Raw genomic sequence first — 18144 nt, forward strand, 5'->3', positions numbered from 1 at the left:
TGAGGCAGGGATTGAACAAACAACCTTTGAACATCACATAACATCCACGTTTGTCTGAGTGAGCTCACTCAGACTTCCTCTTGCAATGCTTTCATATTGTAGCTGTAAACCTTGATCTGTGACTGTTGCAGCAGGTCTGACAAGGAGATAAGAGAGGAACATGAGTGTGTGATTTGAAAAAGAAAGTTGCGCTTCAGAATTAGGACGTTTTTTACCGGACTTAAGAGCCTGAGAATCTTCAGTAAATATCCTGCAGTCTTCTTTTTTTAAGATGATTTTTTGGGGGGCATTTCTGCCTTTATTTAGATAGGACAGTAGGCAGACAGGAAAGGGAGAGGGGATGACATGCGGCAAAGGACCTCGGGTCAGATTCGGACCTGAGCCACCGTTGTATGTGCTACCAGGTGAGCACGGTATCCTGCAGTCTTTGATATGTCACCTGGACCAGATCTTTCCAGGTACTAAATCGGCTGGGATCCAGTAGATCTGTATGCTGATTGATCTGTGTGAGGCCACTGTCGAATGTTCAATGAATAGCAACGTGAGACATATAGCCTACTGTGTGAACTGATCAGCTGTATTTATTAGCGTAGCAACAATCCTAACTTCCACCTGGAGGCCTCTGGTCAGTCGATTTGATTGAGGACTGGTAAATACGCAAGTGGTGCATATGACCTGAAGCGGTCACAATGTTCAACATTTCAATGTGGTCGAGATCGGATCACAAAACTAAATGCAGGCTACACAACTGATAGGACAGTCTTTTATTTGGATAAAGGCTGCCAAGCAACTTGAGAAGGATCAAAAGGCGAGTTATAACAATACAAGACTGCATGTGTCGATGTGACGAGTCAGGCAAATTCAAGATGAGTTGTACCAATAGCCATATATACTGTATATATATATATATATATATATATATATATATATATATATATATATATATATATATATATATATATATATATATATATAGTAATACTGAATGAAACCATTGCAGTTGCACAGTCATTTAAAGGGCAATATAAAGTTCAATATTTTTTTCTCCAATTAAATTCATGATATTTAAAGTAGAAATATAAAGTCCTCTAGACTCTTCTCAAGGTCCGGTTTCTTCAAGTTATTTGAGTACTAAGATCAGTTGGATTTAAGAGATACCCAATATAGCCTGCAGCCATGTTGAATTCGGAATGTATTTTTGCCCCCAGTAAATCATTCTTGGTGCAGAATTTAAATATAAATAGGACTAAATAGGTCCTTTAAATTGATATGAAATATAACGCCATATGTACTGCAGACAATAGAATATTTTAATCAAATTGAGCTTGAATAGCAGAGTAGGCTGATTCACCAGTAAACTACAGTAATTACCCATCTGCTAATTAGATATCTGTTAATTGGATTGGAGCATCACCATTAGTCCCGACTCCCACTATAAGTTAATGGGTGAGTAATGTCTTAATGCTTAAATGATCTTGGCCATAAGGAGCTACAGTAGCACAGTGGGGCCCAGATCAGTCAGAGTTTGGTCATGGGTATGTGAAGATTGTTCCATGGTCCCATCCACAGTTCCTCCTCGTCCGACTGCGTTCTGTCACTCGGACACTCCAGCAGCTCTCTCATGACGAACCCAGTGTCCTCTTCGTTGTTACCACCGTCTACCTTCGTCTCCCTGTCCTCTTCCTCCTCCACTGCCTCTTCTCTCTCGTCCTTGCTCCCTCTGTCCGGCAGCTCTGTGCCGCCCTGCGCCGATTCTTTGAGCACTTTCGATTGGGACGCCGCACTTTCGGGGCCCGTGTTGTTGGTGCTCGAGGGACCTAAAGAAACGCCGGAATATCGAGTGTTAAACGTGTTCAGCGTCTTAGTGTTGTCCGTGTTCGACAAAGAGGAAGTAGTGGTCGCGGAGGGGGCCAAGCCGCACGAGGTGTTGCCGCTGCCATCCGCTTCTGTCCCAGGGTTGTTGAGGGGCGTTCTTTCCTCTAGCGTGGCCGCCATTTTGTCCAATTTCTTAAAGTGCTTGGTCAGCCGTGAGCTGAGGATGGGGGAGTTGAGTTTGAGGTTGTTGGCGGTGGCGTGTGGTGGAACGGGACCGGTTGCTGAGCAGCGGGTGCGGATGATGGAGCCGTTCTGGGCGACATAGATGCTGCCGTTGACGTGGGCGTGGCTGCTGTGGGCGGAGGGGGCATGGCTGCTGTGGGCGGAGGGCAAGCGGGTGCGTTGGGTTTCTGGCACGCTGTCCTCGCCGGTGGAGCTGGTCTCATACTCCCGGTCCAACACCAGCTTGATGCGACGCTTTCTACTGCCATACTGGGGAAAAGAACACGCACATGCGCATACACACGCACACACACACACACATACCATGTCAATAAACTTCAGACTTCACGTTCTACCACAAACTAATAACCAGACACAGTCAGATACTCGTATTGCACTGCAAACACATGCACGTGCAGCAGTGTTTCCTCATCACTCATCTTTAAAAGCAATACCGATGCCATTCAAACGCTTCTCTTGGAACCAGTCCTGAGTACTAGGTGAAAACACTGCTGTGCCCGTACTGTCCATTAGAAAGAGAAGAAGAAGCTGTGCACGTACTGTCCATTAGAGAGAGAAGAAGAAGCTGTGCACGTACTGTCCATTAGAAAGAGAAGAACTCTGCAGTCACACATTACAGATGCTGCCTATTTCAAAGTACCCTATTGCCGCTGCCTGTCACAGCAGTAAGTGTTTTTCTTTGGCTGAACCCTGAACCCTAGTTCAGGGGTTTTTCATCCTAAGTATAAGGTTCAAGGGGTTTTGATCCTAGGTGATAAGGTTCAGGGGTTTTTGATCCTAAGTGATAAGGTTCAGGGGTTTTTGATCCTAAGTGATAAGGTTCAGGGGGTTTTGATCCTAAGTGATAAGGTTCAGGGGTTTTTGATCCTAAGTGATAAGGTTCAGGGGGTTTTGATCCTAAGTGATAAGGTTCAGGGGTTTTTGATCCTAAGTGATAAGGTTCAGGGGGTTTTGATCCTAAGTGATAAGGTTCAGGGGTTTTTGATCCTAAGTGATAAGGTTCAGGGGGTTTTGATCCTAAGTGATAAGGTTCAAGGGGTTTTGATCCTAAGTGATAAGGTTCAAGGGGTTTTGATCCTAAGTGATAAGGTTCAGGGGTTTTTGATCCTAAGTGATAAGGTTCAGGGGGTTTTGATCCTAAGTGATAAGGTTCAAGGGGTTTTGATCCTAAGTGATAAGGTTCAGGGGGTTTTGATCCTAAGTGATAAGGTTCAGGGGTTTTTGATCCTAAGTGATAAGGTTCAGGGGGTTTTGATCCTAAGTGATAAGGTTCAGGGGGTTTTGATCCTAAGTGATAAGGTTCAGGGGTTTTTGATCCTAAGTGATAAGGTTCAGGGGGTTTTGATCCTAAGTGATAAGGTTCAGGGGGTTTTGATCCTAAGTGATAAGGTTCAAGGGGTTTTGATCCTAAGTGATAAGGTTCAGGGGGTTTTGATCCTAAGTGATAAGGTTCAAGGGGTTTTGATCCTAAGTGATAAGGTTCAAGGGGTTTTGATCCTAAGTGATAAGGTTCAAGGGGTTTTGATCCTAAGTGATAAGGTTCAAGGGGTTTTTGATCCTAAGTGATAAGGTTCAGGGGGTTTTGATCCTAAGTGATAAGGTTCAGGGGGTTTTGATCCTAAGTGATAAGGTTCAAGGGGTTTTGATCCTAAGTGATAAGGTTCAGGGGGTTTTGATCCTAAGTGATAAGGTTCAGGGGGTTTTGATCCTAAGTGATAAGGTTCAGGGGGTTTTGATCCTAAGTGATAAGGTTCAAGGGGTTTTGATCCTAAGTGATAAGGTTCAAGGGGTTTTGATCCTAAGTGATAAGGTTCAGGGGGTTTTGATCCTAAGTGATAAGGTTCAAGGGGTTTTGATCCTAAGTGATAAGGTTCAAGGGGTTTTGATCCTAAGTGATAAGGTTCAAGGGGTTTTGATCCTAAGTGATAAGGTTCAAGGGGTTTTGATCCTAAGTGATAAGGTTCAAGGGGTTTTGATCCTAAGTGATAAGGTTCAGGGGGTTTTGATCCTAAGTGATAAGGTTCAAGGGGTTTTGATCCTAAGTGATAAGGTTCAAGGGGTTTTGATCCTAAGTGATAAGGTTCAGGGGGTTTTGATCCTAAGTGATAAGGTTCAAGGGGTTTTGATCCTAAGTGATAAGGTTCAAGGGGTTTTGATCCTAAGTGATAAGGTTCAAGGGGTTTTGATCCTAAGTGATAAGGTTCAAGGGGTTTTTGATCCTAAGTGATAAGGTTCAGGGGGTTTTGATCCTAAGTGATAAGGTTCAGGGGTTTTTGATCCTAAGTGATAAGGTTCAGGGGTTTTTGATCCTAAGTGATAAGGTTCAGGGGGTTTTGATCCTAAGTGATAAGGTTCAAGGGGTTTTGATCCTAAGTGATAAGGTTCAGGGGGTTTTGATCCTAAGTGATAAGGTTCAGGGGGTTTTGATCCTAAGTGATAAGGTTCAAGGGGTTTTGATCCTAAGTGATAAGGTTCAAGGGGTTTTGATCCTAAGCGATAAGGTTCAGGTTTTTTTTTTTTATCCTAAGTGATAAGGTTCAGGGGGGTTTTGATCCTAAGTGATAAGGTTCAAGGTTTTGTTTATCCTAAATGATTCAGTTTTTTTTTTATCCTAAATGATAAGAGACCTATGTGGGATTCGAAATAACGAAGGTTATGCCAAACCCCACATAGGTTACGCTAAAACCACCACCGCAAAGCGTCCTACCTGTAGTTGGCCAGTCGGCAGGAAAGTATCGCGGGACTTCACGAGACTTGGTGACCAAGATCACGTTTGAGGTAATTTGATCCCTGTGAGAGTCCAGGAAATGGCCTGGGGCGAAATATCACTCTGGTGGATGTTGAGGGATCACATTATTACGATATGTGGCGAAAACGGGAATAAAAATAGCTATTTAGATGCAGGAAAGACAGGCTCACACTTGGCCCCAAATCAGCTCCATTTTACAACTGACTTGGACGCTATTGATCTCAAAACAACGCTAGGACGGCCAGAAACGCCGCGGACATCGCTGGGTGAGTGGCCAAATTTAGGTTAAAGGTTAAAATTCTCCTTTAAGGCTAATGCCAATGGAATATGTGGATTCTCAGCTTTCAGTTGACATCTTGTTAGACTCTTCCCAGCGAGCATTTTTCGGTTGAAAAGACGTTTAAAAAACGTTTAGGGTCAACGTTGAAAAAACGTGCAAGGAAGGTTTGAAAGTGAAAGTTTTTTCACCCACTATTTGCAGACGTTTATTGAACGTTCAGATTTAGACCATATTTCACCAGGAAATTAAATTAAAAATTCAGCAGCGCACACGGGATTCGAACCCCGCTTTCCCACATTCAAGCCAGTCCGCTCTACGCGCTGAGCTATATATTTTCTTATACTCTGTAGAGAGCTGGGCACATATATACTCTATCTCGCACACAACTTGTAGACTACATGATTGTCGACATCGGAGGACAAGTTATTTTATGTGATGTGTGTACGAGACTATTATATTAATGTAACAGACTAAAATTATGTTGTGTGTGTGTGTTGTCTATAGGCTGTAGCCTATGGCTTCAGAGGTTAACTTCATTTAACACCAGAGACTGAGGAGGTACACAGAGCCTTGTATACAGTCTGTACAATAACATAGCGTGCCCAGAGCACCTCGTTCCGCACTTGGTGCAGACCGGTGCAGACTTGCTTTGGTCTAGTCTAGTCAGTCACGGTTAGTATAGCTAGCAAGTAAGTACTTGCGTTACTGCGTTGCTGCAGGAACTGAATTCATTATTTTATAGTATTGCGCTAAACTATTAACCATAGTTGTGTCCTGGAAGCTTTTTGCTGGCACCACATAGCCTATATAGTCCCATATTTATGATATTTCATGTGACATAAAATGCGTTGAAATGTAGTTTTCGTATAGACCAGATTTCAACTCTCAGTTACACAATAAAATGGACAAATGCCAATTCACACACTATCAATATTGCCTCTATTCCAAGCTACAACAAATGTTTTAACAATATGATGCACCAAATTGTGTTTTTTTACACGTTGACGTTGTAACCGCATTTTAGCCGGTTGAAAAGAGGGTGAAATTAGGTCTTAGACGTTCAAACCCAATATCACCCAGATTTCAACTAAAAATCAACGTTGAAAAAACGTTTTGTGCTCGCTGGGTTACTGCTGCAAACAAACAGAGAAAAATCCAACCATTACCACAACCACACGCCAGTACTTGTGCGGCAATAGGGTATTTCAAAACAGGTACCATTAACATCTGTAAATAAGGACAGTATATGAATCAGAAAGAATATGTTCACCACTGCAAAGAAAACCTTTTCTCCAGTTAACTGGTAGGCTACCGGAACGTTATACGGATACGGAATGATGGACACAGAAAACGAAGTGACTAATGAGAAAAAAGATGAAACAGAAAGAGGTTAGTACACCCAGAATAACGAGCATTGAGCCACGGCGGCAGGGAGAGGAGACGCATGAAGGAGAACTTTCACAAAGGGAGAAACTTTACTTCATTTGTCTCAGACAGAGACAAGCTATGGAGGGTGGGGGGTGGGGGGGGCGAGACTACCACTCCAGAGAGCCTAGACGCTGTTATAAGACACGGAGAGACAGACTGCGGGACAGAGACAGACAGAGAGCAGAGAGCGGAGAGGGAAAGGCTGATTGAAAAAGAAAGATAGAAGAAGAAGAGAGAGCAGAAGTAAAGAAGCCAAGAACCCCAGAAAGAGTTATAGAGGGCATGCAGGCAATTTAAACTGCAATGTAAATCACACACCCAACACGGAAACAGAACGAGAGATCACAGTAATACATTCCACTCAGGTAATGACTGCAAACCCAATACACGGGGGTTTTCATTTTCAGGAAGATCTTACTTCGCAGCAAAGAGTTTAATCTCGGGCGTTAAGTCCTCATCTGCATTTCACTCAGACAAATCTCCATCCTCCTCTCCTCTGTCCGTGGTTTCTGAGTTGTCATTGCGGCTGCTGCTCTTCTCTTCTTCCTCCTCCGTTTCCTCGAAGATGGGCGACAGGTCGTCCGGGGTGTTTCGTGATCGCGACCCAACACTTTTCAGCTCCTCCTCTTCCTCGCTCTCTCCCTCACTCTCTTCCTCTATAGGACCACGCGACCTACAGGTTTTGGGCCTAGCACTAGAAATTCTAGAACTTGAATATCTAGAACTGTAGCTGTCATGGCTATCTGTGTTGGCACTGCTTTTACGACTAATACTGTCAGAACTTTTAATGCTATTACTGACACTTTGACTTCGACTCGCTCTCTCCTTTCCCTCTTTGCTCGATTTTGAACTCTCAGAACTTTTCCTACTCGACTCTTCCGCGCTCCTCCTCTGGCTCTCCTCCTCCTCTTCCTCACTCTCTGATCCCGACTCTTGCTCAGACCCTGACCCCTCCCTCTCAGACCCTGAATCCTCCCTCTCTCCATCCTGGCTCCCACTCTCTGTGTCGGATGTTCCCTCTCCCTTCTCCGTTTCCGGCTCAGACTCCGTTCCGTTTTTTTCTGTGTCGTCAGTGTCAGAATCGGTCTCGGTTTTAGACCGGGTCTCTTCGGAATCCGAATCTTCCACGCTGCCTCCTTGGTCTTGGTCTGTATCCGGGTCGGTGTCGTGCTTGGCTAGAATAGATGAGGAGGGGCTGCTCGTCTCTGAGAGGCTAAATTCTAAGGGACTTCCAATCTCTGAGTCGCTTTGATCGGCGGCGTTGTCCCGGAACCCGGACCCACTTTTCTCTCCCTCCCTCCATCCTTCATGAGACCTATCTTCCTCCCCTTCCCCCCTCACCCATCTCCCCCTGTCCCCTCCTCTGGCGTCCCAGGGTTTCCGAGACACCAACGCAGAAACGCTCATATCTCCCACAGTGCCGTACGCCCCCCTGCCGTTCTCTTCTTCTCTCTCCTGCCAGCTCTCACCTACCCTCGCGGGCCCCTGGAGCCTCCTGGTGAGAGAGATAAGGCTGAGGGCCTGGCTCAGCTTTTGTTTCACCGCCGGGGGTTTGTTGGCGCCCGACGTCGACGTCTGGAAATAGCTCCCGTCGATGACCATGCCGCCGTTCAGGCCAGCCGAGCGGAGAGATGATGACAAACCATTTCTCATTCCATTGTTGGTCACGGCACTTCTGTCGCTTCTGCCCCACGTTTCCATTTCTCTTGTTCCCTCTCCTCCTCTCACTCCTCCTCTTTCGACGTCTTCACCTCTCCCTCGCCATCTTTCTCGGCCTTCTTCTTCTTCTCCACTCCCTTGACTTTCTTTGGTCCCTGCGTCTCCCTTCTTTAGGCCCCGTCCTGTTCCTTCTCCCTCTCTTTCTCTCCCCTGTTCCCCCTCTTCCATCGGTCCCACTCTGGCTTTGTTCCACGGCGGGTGGATGGCGGGGGGCTGCCCGCTCGTTTTACCCCCAGAGGACAGCAGTCCGCTCAGCCTCCTCAAGGCCTTGACCCCGGTGGCAGCTCTGGAGTCCTGAGACTCTGTGTTAGCGGTGATGGTGCTGTCCAGTTCTTCTTGTATTTTGTCATGGTCGGTGCTGCCGGAGGGTCCCGGGGTCTTTCTTGGGGCGGCGCGAGGAGGGGGAGCAGGGGGTTGGAGGTGGGCAGGGTAGGGGGTAACTCTGCCGCCTCGAAACGGTTTCCTCCCAGGCCCCAGCACCTGTTACCATGGTGATATTATTCCAAAGCCAAATAAGCACAGTTATGTTATGGGAGGACCAAATAAAGCACACAGCATTTTAGGGCCAGGCTGCAATTCATGTAAACATTCACTTTACTATGACACCTTTTTCAGCACTTTCTTTTTCAGAACTAGCTTATGTTTCAATATCATCACCACCATTTCTATTTTGTACATATAATCCTTTCTGTTTACAATACATTAGTCTCGCTTGCCAGACTCCCTCCCTTCTGGGAGAGGAGTCTGGCAGCGTAGATGTCCACTCTGGACTTGCAAGGGAAAATATTCTCTGTTTGGTTTAACCTATAGTCTCGCTTACCAGACTCTCTCCCTACAACAGGGATCCAATCATTTTCAGAGTATAGCAACGAGCTAGCATTGTTGACGTTTCAGAGCTGCGCAGGCATTTGAGATCGACAGATTCGACACGCACAGCGGCAGAGGCATTTTGAGATCGACAGATTTGTCACGGAGGGAGCGGAAAGGAAATCCATATGGTCGTGCCGGTCAGTCAGAGCGGGTCGGAGCCAATGGCAGAGCTTGGAGGGAGCGGAAAGGGATTTCCTTCTGCTGACGACTGAAATGGTCGCCACCAACGGCAGAGCTTATACCAGCAGCCTGTTTCCATGCAGCCAGAATTCTCTCCTGGCAGGGAGGGAAGTCTGGGAGGCGAGCATAACAATACATTTACTGCATATACACTGTTTTCTTTTTTGACTGTGTTTACCTCTCCCTCAGACTCCTGCGGGCTATAGTAGTAACTGCCATCATCATCAACGACCACTTCTCCATATTCATCATAGAGGCTGGTGGGTGAGATCAACTTCCTACGACTGCCGTACTGAGGAAGGTCATAGCTACAGAGAGAGAGAGAGGGGGGGGGGGGGGGGGGGGGGAGCGAGTCAGACAGACAAAGAAAACATAATTGAGCAATATGACAAGCAATGTAAAATGAAAGGTCATGCCATGAAAGGTGTCTTTTATCACATATTTCACAACGGCTTCCAACATTACTTCAAATGTTGCTCTCATCCAGAGACACTGAAAGCAGCAATAGACAGCTGAACTTTGCACCAACTCTGAGAAGCAGTTGAGCATTGCTACCTTCATAACGAAGGAGCATTCTGCTGACATTTTGCAGAGAAAATGACCTCTAACCCCAAGCACCCTCAGTGCACAGCCTTCCACCTGTTACCTTCCAACCCGTTACGTGGTCGGAGTGAGAACGTGTTGCACCTTCTGGACGTAGGTTTCGGCAGGCAGCCTTCTCAAAAATAGGTCAAAACAATCATTCATTAACACAGGTGATTAAATCCTTGAATGGAAAGCCCTAATACTAGAGTCACTTTAGTTTAAGTGTGTCTAGCAGCAGGGGTGTAGTCATCTCCCCAAAATTGTAAAATAGCAACGTTTTGGACCAACGTTGCTATGTTACAATTTCGGCTCCAAAATTGTAAAATGGTAACAGTATTTTATAAAGTAAGAAATAATGCTGCTGGAAGTCTGCTGGCACCGTTCCCTAACAGAGTTGCACAAAAAGCTGCTTTTGGTAATCACCACCCTTACAGTCAAGTGCAACCAACAGGATGAGTTACCATTCCTGAAAGCCATTATTGTATTGTATTGTAATTAGCCAAGGAAGAAGTGGAAGCGGCCGTGGGGTGTTTAGGGGCGATAGGCAGGAGGAAGACAGGCAGGTCAAGATTATAGTCATAATCCTTATGGTATGGGCTATGCTAGCTAATGTAATGAGTCTCCCACTAAAACCTGCTTATAGGATTTTAGTCATTAACACCCAGACTCACTCAAATGCACACACATGCCAAGAGTGTTTTAATAGTCTGGATCACAGGGTGGGGAAGGAAAGTATACTTCAGGTGCCCAAATGACAAGAATATGTTATTGTCATGTTTATCATAGGGAGCTTGAATCTATTGTTCACCTTTTGCCATTTTCAAGAGCGCATGTTTATGATGTATGTACTGTATGCTTTTTTACTGTTCTGTTAACAAAATCTGGCATTTACAGTCATTACAGTATACAGTCAAGACTGAGCAATTACAAAATTGGATCAAACATAAAAAAAGGGTAGAATTAAAACAAATTATAAATAAAATGAATAACAAAAAAGAGTGAGTTGTAATCAGAAATCCAAAGGTTTTATACACAATCAAGGCTTGTTTGGTTTTTACTTCAGTGCTTTCTTGAAGTTAATCATCTCATTCATGAAGACTAAAAACAGTGGTCTGGCATTCTTGAATCTACATCTGTGGATCAGGGCCGGCGCCAGGATGAAATGACTGAGGGGGCTGTTATAACTGGCGAGGGGGCTGATTTTTTTTTTTTTTTTTGATTTTTTTTCTTTCTATTTTTTTTTTTTTTATATGATATTTTTATATCGTAAAACATAGGTTATATACCCGCTATGCCTATTTCTGGACTTTTTAACCATAGTAACCTCTGAAAAGCGCAATAACAACACAAGAAAATCAAAGTAAAATAAAACATTTATTTCACAGCAGCAGATTAAGGCATTAATAGAGGTTCAATGGTTCATAGGTTCAAATTTAATAAATAGCTATACATCTCTGACACCTTGTGACAACCAAAGCACAGCAAATAGCGCTTCCCTGCCAATTCTGAAACAACAGAGCTATGTTTACAGGGGGTAGCCTACATCAACTTAAACTGATCAAATTTGATGAAGACTGCAGAAACAGCAGCCTAAACATGTCAGGTACAAACATTGCCTAACTGGCCTTTATAGATTAATTATTCTTAAAAAAAATAAAAAAAATACAAAAAAATTCAAGTGAGGGGGCCGAAAATTGAACTGAGGGGGCTAAGCCCCCTTAAGGTGCTCTTATACTCGAGCAAAGCTCCGTGGGGGTGGGGCCCCGCGAGTCTCCGTGAGTCACCGTGTAGACCTCGCGCTGGGGGTGATGCCATTATACTCAGAAAGTGATCAGCATGTATTGTACAATGGTGAGAACAGCCCGTGAAAAGTCGCAATGAAACGCTGTGCAGTACTGAGTGCGCTTTCACTCTCAAACGACCGCACATCAGCACATGAAGGACTCACCAAACTTGTTTTTACTGAAAGCCGTTTTTACTTCTCAGCCCTGATAGCCTACTACTCTGTGCTGCTTTTAATCTCTCTCAATAATGCTCTCAACACAACACATTTACTTGGTGAAATGACTAAAAACGAACAGTTGCAAATCAAAGTTTATAGCCTACCACATGGGTCAAGAAATGTGGCGAAAACACAGCTCAGTGTTCAGGGTTCAGTGGCTCGAAAGCGGACATGTTTGGAGAGAAGCTCGCGCTGTTAGAAAAAAAATCATGCACAACGCGAGCGCCCGACAGAGCTAGCGAATAACCACGCCCAACAAATGTACGTAATTTCGCTCCACCCCCGCGCCCTTCACGGCAGGGTGAGCATAATTCAGCCTTTAGGCCCCCTCGTGGCGCCGGGCCTGCTGTGGATACATTGTTTAGCCATAAGAATTAGAACTAAGAACTATTGTACATCATTTAATTATTTTTGTCTTCCATTATAACTCCAAATTTAATATCATGATATGCCAAGTTGGGCGATTGAGGGTCTTATTCAGATATCCAGTTTTGAAACATTCCCAAAAGGATCTAGAATAATAATAACAAACAAAAAACAAATGTTCTACAATCTCGATATCAGAATCATAAAATCTGCAATTGTTCATATAAAGGTTGAATCTTTGTCTCAGAAATTCGTTACATGGATGGGAGGCCTTAAATGTTATACATTACATGTTATTGGCCTTAAATACTGTATGATTGGACACAGCTGAACTCTTCTTTGAACTGTTTTTCTTTATCTTTTTCCATGTGTGCTTCAGGCCTTTTTACCCCTGTACCTAAGACAAGTTGGACATGTAGATTTCTACTCTTCTCCCTTCTCTCTTCCATTTTTCTTTGCAGGAACAAAAAGCAGAAAAAGACCCTGAAGATAAAAATCATCTTGACTGAGTCGCATTTTTCAGTTCTACTCTCCCCATCAGCCATGGAAACATCAGACCTGTGCCACAAATGATTTTAATTGTTTTCTGTGGCTGTATAAATCAAAATCCTGCCAATGGCAAAAGGCAATATTCCCACATAGTGAAAATTTGATTTTGATGATTTCTCTTTTCAACACAGATGAAAGGGATATGCCAACATTTTGGGAGTTTCACCTATTTGCCATATTGCCGACAGTAAATGGAGAATGCGGATACCTTTATCGTCACTGTGCTGTCTGTGCGTGCCCTACAAAGCGCGGTACAGCCCCCGCTGCTACTTAGCTTAGCGCTACAAAGGTAGGGAAACGGTATAGCTGCCTACTCTCGTTCAGTCGCCCAAAATACACATTTGCAATAGCGCCAGAAACACTCGCATGTACATGTTGTGACGTATGAAATTAAATAATAATCCAAAATGACTGGAAACGGTCATTTTCTAAGTAAATCCACACACCGAGATTTAACAAAGATTAACCAAACTAACTGAAGTTACTTCCTTGTTTGCCATGAGGCGCCGCACACAGCCGCTGAGCGCATGTGTACAGCGCCTCCATGGTCTCCGTGTAATTCCCACCCTGCCCCTTTAAACAATGAAACTGGGATATGATCAGTGTCTTCAGAATGTCCCCAACATTTCTTCAGCAGCGATGGTGGCGTCCAGAGTCATGTATATAGAAGAGTCGCGACATCTCCATTCACTCCAATGGACCAGTTTTTTACTCTCAAGAGTTCCAGGAAGTAAGATTCTGGATTAAGCAGCACTGTCGAGTTGCAGCAAAATGGACAGTTTGTGTTGGACTTTGAAAGTTTATTTTTATTTTTATAGAATCAAATTGTACATTATCAGCTTTATTTTAGCATTCAAAAGTAGCGCGAGACCCCTTCCTGGCTGTTCATTGGCTAATGAGTAGGGGTGTCACGATACACTCAGTTCACGATACGATACGTATCACGATACTGGGTTCACGATAACGATACGATACGATACGATTTTAACAATATTTTTTTAAACTTGAATAATGACAATATATGACTGGAAAAGTAGTATTTTATTTGAAATGCACAAATACAAAACATGCTGTTGTGGGAAATTGTTATTACAATAACAACTAGAAAAAACATGAGATTGGAGATAAGGCTTATCTTGAAATAGAATGAGTTACACCGTCACTTAGATTTACTTTGAACTAAAAGGTTTCTCAGCAGTATAAATTCTCATTATGCATCTTCAGTTTTTCTTCAAACTCAAACAACAAGACTTTTCTTAATCTATTTTTTATGCATCTTCAGTTTTTCCTGTCAAGTAAACAGTTTTGCCAGAAACTCAATTGAATGGTTTCTCTCCTGTATAACTTCTCATGTGTCTCTTCAGAGACTTGTTCAACTGAACTACTTTCCACACATTGAACTTCAACAAACAAAGACGTTTCTTAGTCTATTAAAAAAAAAAAAAATTTTTTTTTTTTTTTTTTTTTTTTTTTGCGATATGAGATTTCATCTCAACGATACATATCGTGACGTTTTACTATCGCGAAATTTCGTGGGACGATATATTGTGACACCCCTACTAATGAGTCATGCATTTTAGTCCTCCGCTGACGCCACTCTCTCTCTAAATTGCTCTGGTGGCGTCTGTGTTGGGAAATACTGCAAATGCTGTCAAATGTCTTGAGTGCTCAGGGGAGTGTCGTTCATTTATTGTTTGCCCAAAACAAGCAGATAGACGACCATCCCAGTACAATTACTCCACAGCTCACAACAGCTTCCTGGGCTCCCACAGCTGAAATTACCTCTGCTACCCTTACTACAAAAGAGGGGGAACTTGGGCAGCGCTGCTGTTTACAGGCTGTTTGCACAGCTGTTTACTGTTTAACTGGTTGTTTGCACAGCTGTTTACTGGCTGTTTGCACAGCTGTTTACTGGCTGTGGGTTGGATTTGATAAGACACCCTGAGATTGTTTTGACAAAATGATAATCCTATGGGGATTTGATTATAGCAGTGGGGCTGTGGCTGTTTGGTAGAGTGCATACCTGCGCCATGGCGTCTACGCCCATTGCCACGCCCCCTTTTGGCCAGTGAGTGTGGAAAGTGAATCAGGGCTAAGTTGGCCCACGACCTACTTATCTACAAAGTGTCGTGGTGTTACGTGAATCCATGTGGAAGTTACTGTAAGCGGCTTTTTGTGATTGGCCATGGCCATTGCCACGCCCCCTTTTGGCTAGTGGTAGCAGGCCACGATCCACTGTCTGCATGTGTGGCTCCCGCTGTATGTGCGTGCGTCCCCTTTGAGTTTCACACAAACTCTTTTTAATTGCTGTCTGTGAGCTTCTGTAAAGCTGCTAGTTCTCATTATGAACATTCTCAGTGTTGTAACAGTAGTTAACCTTGATCCCTGTCTCAAAATATGCCATGTTGGGACCTTGAATTTGAGGGAATTGGGCCTGGAAAGTCTTTACAATTTGTTGTTTGATAAAGTGTGGGAATCCTGCATACAAGTATTTCACAACACAGACAGACAGACACGCACGCACACGCACACACGCACACACACACACACACACACACACACACACACACACACACACACACACACACACACACACACACACACACACACACTAACCTGTGGTCATAGTTGTAATAATCTTGTGTGTAGTAGTCCTGGCCAGGGTCGATGCCTGATTCCATAGACAACTCCTGTTGGATTGACAGACCATTATTGGCACCGACCGACCGACCGACCGACCGACCGACACACACACACACACACACACACACACACACACACACACACACACACACACACACACACACACACACACACACACACACACACACACATCCATATTATGAATTGGCATGCACATACAGCCATACTGTATATCTACATGCCAGCCTCTAACCAGCCACACACTCACATGTACAGCGTAATCTCCAATTGGCACAGGGACCTTTCCTTTGCAGATTAATCAAAATCAAACACAAACTTAACTTACAGTAATATACTTAAAGGAGAATTTCTGTATTTTTCAACCTGGACCTTGTTTTCATAATTTTTTATGTTTAACTAACTAGAGCAGACATTTTTTAAACTAGGCAGCGCTCGATTCCTAGGCTCGGCTGCTGCGTGACCTCCCCCTGCCCTATTGGCGCATGTGCAATGTCTCACTCTCTCTCCCTCAGTCTCTCCCCCGTGATGTCATCACTGAACAATAGCCTCAGGGCAATTAATCTGCTCTAATTAAAACAAATCCGGCTCCGTCAGGTCACCCACACGGGTGCTTGTTACACTTCCTGAAAGTTTCAGCCCGATCGCACGTATAACGGCATAGCTGTGGCCGGAAAAAATTCTTGAAACAAACAAACAAACAGAGAGACAGAGTCCACATTGCCAAATTTATAATAGAATAGATTGATGCAGTATTGAGTGAGATCCAGCCGTGCAACGGGCTGGAACCGAGGCGGACGGGGCATAGCTGCACCATGCATGAACTGTCCGGTAAAGAGCTTATTTTGAGCACGCACAGGCTCATATCATTATTATAAGATACAGCAAGAAATGGAAGCGCTGCTTTTGACCTCCAACTGCCTTCTGGTCCTGGGACTGTGTAACGGCGAGAGACTCGCAAGAATCTGGCGAGAGTTGCGTTGTTGGAGGAAGTCAGCTGTAGTAGGGCTGTGACGGTCACCGCATCACATGTGTCATGTGACTCTACCGCGGGGTTGAGCTCATTACCGTCATCACCATATTTGTTTAGGCTACTTTATTATATTCCACTTTTAAAAACACGACAGGATTGTTCATCTGAATCTACTGAGTGTTCATTCATTGACTGACAGTCGACACACTCACAGGACTTATCAGAAAAAGGTACACACACGGACTGCACACACACAGACTGTACACACTCACACAGACTGTATGTACACACTCACACAGACTGTACACACTCGCACAGACTGTACACACTCACAGTCTGTACATACTCGCACATTCTGTACACACTCGCACAGTCTGTACACACTCACACAGACTGTATGTACACACTTGTATGCACAGTCTGTACACACTCACACAGACTGTACACACTCACACAGACTGTACACACTCACACAGACTGTACACACTCAAACAGAGTCTGTACACACTCACACAGAGTCTGTACACACTCAAACAGACTGTACACACTCATACACACAGACTGTACACACTCAGAGTGTACACATTCACACAGAGTGTACACACTCACACACTGTACACACTCACACAGAGTCTGTACACACTCACACAGACTGTACACACTCGTACACACAGACTGTACACACTCAGAGTGTACACACTCACACAGAGTGTACACACTCACACAGACTGTACACACTCACACAGAGTCTGTACACACTCACACAGACTGTACACATTCGTACACACAGACTGTACACACTCAAACAGAGTGTGCACACTCACACAGGGAGTAAAGGAATCTCAGAAAAACAGAGAAAGTACCTCTGGTCTGAGCAGAGAGGGTCGCAGAAGTTGTTGTGTCTGCCAGAAGGAAAGAAAGGCGACGAATGACAACACAAATGAAGGTTAGGAGCTCTCACTCAAAATGCTATATATCTATTTTGGAAACGAAACAAATCGATGCCTGACATTCCTAATTCAATATCATTGATTTATAGATAGATAAATATAGATATCATTTTGACAGCACATGTAGTGGATCATCATCTTGGAGCGAAACTCCTCTGTTTCACTCCAAAATGAAATATGATTGTTGGTATCAAAGTAAAACACTATTATTGATGTTATTAGAGAGCTAAAAAGAATGTTACATACCAAATAATAACACATACAATTTTATTATGAGTTGTGTTAAATATTGAGCAATGAACATCTGGTAACATTTGTTTTCCAAAATGTATAGTGTTTTGGCATGATGACGTCAGTATTTTGCCTCTCCAAAAGCCAACTTTTTAAGAATTGGGGGGGAAAAAACTGCTTGACTTTCCCATCGATGGCCATGTGTTTTTGACATAAAATGCATTATCAATGAACTGCAGGAATGTCAGCAGTCAATTATGTTTAAATATTTTTTTGTAGATACAAGGAAGGCACTGACTATATGTCCCTCTATCACTTAAATAGAAAGTTGTATTCATCTTTACAGAAAACAGGAAAGCAGAGGAAAAAGTGCCAGCTCCACATCAGAGAAAACTCAAAAGATCAATAACACACACATGCAATGGCAGAGCGCAAGCTGAGAGAGACACCTACCTCATGCTGCCCATATCCACGCCTGGAAGAAAGTGAGACAAAAAGACACGAAGAGAAGCAGAAAATCCAGTGACCGAAAACAAAACATCA

General features: G+C 43.9%; 1 protein-coding gene across 1 annotated transcript in view; it reads right to left on the reverse strand.

Annotated features, from left to right (window-relative positions):
• Nucleotides 1-1518: 1518 nt before the first annotated feature.
• The window catches only part of LOC310775758 (protocadherin-15-like), a gene marked incomplete at both ends in the record, with an annotated part of 239416 nt that continues 222790 nt past the window's right edge, over nt 1519-18144 (reverse strand). Inside the window, 5 exons of the mRNA XM_083635894.1 lie at nt 1519-2307; nt 9463-9592; nt 15403-15476; nt 17284-17322; nt 18055-18076. Of these exons, the coding sequence (XP_083492020.1) occupies nt 1519-2307; nt 9463-9592; nt 15403-15476; nt 17284-17322; nt 18055-18076 (1054 nt within the window). The remainder of the gene's footprint in view (nt 2308-9462; nt 9593-15402; nt 15477-17283; nt 17323-18054; nt 18077-18144) is intronic.

This window comes from Poromitra crassiceps (assembly GCF_964638095.1).
Source record: "Poromitra crassiceps genome assembly, chromosome: 4".
NCBI lineage: Eukaryota > Metazoa > Chordata > Actinopteri > Beryciformes > Melamphaidae > Poromitra > Poromitra crassiceps.